The sequence below is a fragment of the Chaetura pelagica genome, unplaced genomic scaffold (genome assembly GCF_000747805.2).
Source record: "Chaetura pelagica isolate M959 unplaced genomic scaffold, ChaPel_1.0 scaffold193, whole genome shotgun sequence".
In the NCBI taxonomy this organism is placed as follows: domain Eukaryota; kingdom Metazoa; phylum Chordata; class Aves; order Apodiformes; family Apodidae; genus Chaetura; species Chaetura pelagica.
Window position 1 is genome coordinate 597,562 of NW_009952562.1, and position 3,278 is coordinate 600,839.

Sequence of the window (3,278 nt, forward strand, 5' to 3'; positions counted from 1 at the left end):
AGGCTGGCGTTTGGGTGCCGGGAGGAGCAGTGGGGCTGAAGCCACAGGCTGGCGTTTGGGTGCCTGGAGGAGCAGTGTGGGGAGGCTGCTCTGCTGCTCCCTCCGCAGCCCCAGGAGCAGTTCCCGCTTGTCCAACCCCATCGCCCAGAGGTGCCGGGGGGTGCAGAGCCCCAGTGCCAGCCCCACCAGCACCTTCCCTGTCGGGCCTGGATGCCCTGTTAGTGCAGACCCTCCACAGGAGGTGGGGAGGCTGCTCTGCTGCTCCCTCCGCAGCCCCAGGAGCAGTTCCCGCTTGTCCAACCCCATCGCCCAGAGGTGCCGGGGGGTGCAGAGCCCCAGTGCCAGCCCCACCAGCACCTTCCCTGTCGGGCCTGGATGCCCTGTTAGTGCAGACCCTCCACAGGAGGCACCGGGGGCAGCCACGGGCTGCTCATCCCCGCGGGGAACGGGGCTCATGGCTCCTTCTCCCGCCGCGCGGCCCGGCCGGGCCCGCAGAAGTCGCTGCGCAGGAGGCGGTAGAAGAGGACGACGTTCATGGGGGTCATGAGGGCCATGCCCACCGTGCCCACCGCGTAGGTCCCCGGGGGCACGTTCTGCCGGTTGAGGAGGAGCCAGCGGGACATCCAGGCCAGCGTGGCCATGCGGAACACCAGGTAGGTGCCCAGGTTGAGGAGGCTGTTGAGGCGGTAGCACCTGGTGTGCACCAGGTTGGCCATCAGCAGGATCTGCCGCACGTGCAGGAAGATGGAGTTGATCTCTATCAGCAAAGCCACCAGGGCAAAGCCGACGTACTGGTGGAGCAGCACGGCGATGCCAAAGCAGACGATCACCTGGGGAGGAGGAAGAGAAGGGGCTGAGCTTGGGGGCTGGGGACCCTCATGCCTGGGCACAGCGCGGGGCAGAGGTGGGAACAACCACCAGGCCAGTGCCAACCCCTGGGCACCACCACACACACCTCCCCGCAGCCTCCCCACCTGCACGAAGCCTGAGCAGGATTTGTTGGGGTTTTGTTGTGTTTTTTTCAGAGGGAGGAGGAGGAAACACTTCTTATAAACTCCAGGTTGGGAGAGGAGGCAGAGCAGCCAGACCTAACCCAGCTTTCGTAGCCTGGGGAAAGCAGTTGGTTGTGGCCCAGCAGGTTTTTCCACACAGAGTGAAGGGTTGAATGTGGCAGGAAGGAACAGATGCAGCCCAGGGCTACGGTTGCTGCTGGCTCAGGGATTCTCCCCAGAGCAGCCACTGCAGGGATTAAAGGGCTTTGGTGCATCCCAGAGCCCCTGGGATGCCCTGAGCCTGGCATGGAGCCCCTGGGGCTGCTGGATGGGGCTGCTGGGGGCAGACTGGGCAGGATTCCTGCCCCACACCCTCCCTTCAGCACACTCAGGCCTTTCTTCAGTTTATACCATGAATGCTGTTCTCTGCAGGAGCCATAATGCTGGATTGGCTTCTAAATGAGATTATCTGCTCCCCGCTCTGTTAAATCACTGTCTTGGCCTGAATTAGCTCTATTGTGGAGATGACCTTTTGACTCACTATCAGGGAGCTGCAGGGCTGGCTGGGCTCTGCAAAACAGCAGGTCTGACCATTGCCTTCCCCACCCCATCCCAGGTAGGTCCCAGCGCTGTCCCTCCCACCCCTCCCCAGGCCCAGCAGACCCCCTGTGCCTCCCCTGTACCCTGCAGCATCTCTGGGCTGTGCCACCCCCCTGCCCTGCAGCATCCACAACACCCCAGCGTCCAGACATCAAAGAGAAACCCAGGCTGGGCACAGGCAGCAGCAAGGTGGGCAGAAGGCACAGGTGTGGGGTCCTGCACCAAGGCTGCTCCAGCCACCCCCAGGGCCACAGCTCTGAGCCACATGAGAGGAAGTGCTCTGGGGAGCTGGGCTCTCTGCCCCCCTACTCTGTATACACATGGGTTTTTTTACCTATCCCATCTTTACGTGCCTTTCTGCAGACTCACAGAGTCCCACAGGACCAAGAGGAGCCCCAAACTCTGCTGTTTTGGATCCTCTCCCCAGGCAGAAGAAAAAAAATCAGCTTTTTAACAGGTAGCAAGAACCCACACTGGCAAGAGCAGGAGCTCAGCCCATGTCCTCCAGCCTCCCTGGTCACACAAGTACCAGGGTCTGTCCCTTGGAGACCTGGTGGACTCACCACAGAGTGATGGAAGAGCAGCTCCCAGGACTGGCGAAGTTCCTGATTGCACAACATATCCACAAAGTCTTCAAGGAAATAACCTGGGATCAGAGAGGCCATGAGAAAACAAAGGGGGTCAGGAAAGACCATGCCAAGGGACCCCCCCACTCCAGCTCTACACCTGCCTGGGCTGGGCAGCCTCTCCAGGGAAGTGATGGCCACAGCTCAGCCTAAGCCCTGGGTGGGTGGTCAGCCAGGCACAGAGCAGGATCACACACAGCAGGAGAAGGGAATGGCTGTAGTTTGGGTCCCTTCTGTGAGCACTCTGCAGGATGTGCTCCTAAGGAGGGGCACTAACTAGCCTGGATCTACTCCTGGAGCAGGGTGAGAGCAAAGGCAGATCATGGATCTTGGTTACCATCCCAGAATCAAACCCTTTCAGCCTGGAGCCCTGAGCTGCAGGACTCACTGCCACCAAACCAACCCCTTGTTGTCATTTTGGATACTGAAACCACCTTGCCAGGGAGCCTGTTAGCACTGACCACAGGGCTGGTGACACATCTGCCAGAAGGTGACAAGGATGGGAAGTGGCCTCCTGGCCTGCACTCTGGCAGGTTCAGCTCAAGGCTTTAGAGGGGATCTGCACCAAGCCCACATTGTGGGCACTTCTTGGATTCCCCAAGCCCTGGCTGCCCCGTGAGGACAGGGGTGGGCAGCCTGGTGCCCAGCACCTCCTGGCTGCGGGCGCCGTGGGACAGAAAGGAGCCACTGTCCTTTGCCAAGAATAGGGCAATTGTCTGGGGTGCCTGAGGCATCGCTGCCCACGACGTGGCTCCAGGGGCTGGTGTCAGGCACAGATGGGTCCCTGAGACCCCCCGGGGCACAGAACAGGGAGCAGCCCAGTCGCAAACCTCACCTACAGACACGGCGACCAGGCTGTGAGCCCCGGGTGGGTGAGTGTCCACCAGGTCCTCAGACAGCTCGGGGTGGAGGAAGAACCTGTGGGGAGAGGGGCTGTGAGTGCCAGGCACTGCCTCTGGTCCCCCAGTTCCCTTCCAGTGTCTTTGGTGCCCCTCTGGTGCTGAGGACCCTCCCTGCAGCCCTTCTGACCCCCCCATAGCCACCTCTGTCCTCCTGTCCC

At 61.3% G+C, this 3,278-nt stretch overlaps 2 protein-coding genes across 2 annotated transcripts in view; both read right to left on the reverse strand.

Moving 5' to 3' along the window:
• PRPF8 (pre-mRNA processing factor 8) overlaps positions 1-306 on the reverse strand; it is a 27,766-nt gene extending 27,460 nt beyond the window's left edge. The window contains exon 1 of the mRNA XM_009993312.1: positions 230-306. Coding sequence (XP_009991614.1) covers positions 230-306 — 77 coding nt within the window. The remainder of the gene's footprint in view (positions 1-229) is intronic.
• Positions 307-452: 146 nt separating this feature from the next.
• TLCD2 (TLC domain containing 2) overlaps positions 453-3,278 on the reverse strand; it is a 4,327-nt gene continuing 1,501 nt past the window's right edge. Inside the window, exons 2-4 of the mRNA XM_009993313.1 lie at positions 3,054-3,136; positions 2,156-2,238; positions 453-830 (exon numbers count right to left, since the gene is read on the reverse strand). Of these exons, the coding sequence (XP_009991615.1) occupies positions 453-830; positions 2,156-2,238; positions 3,054-3,136 (544 nt within the window). The remainder of the gene's footprint in view (positions 831-2,155; positions 2,239-3,053; positions 3,137-3,278) is intronic.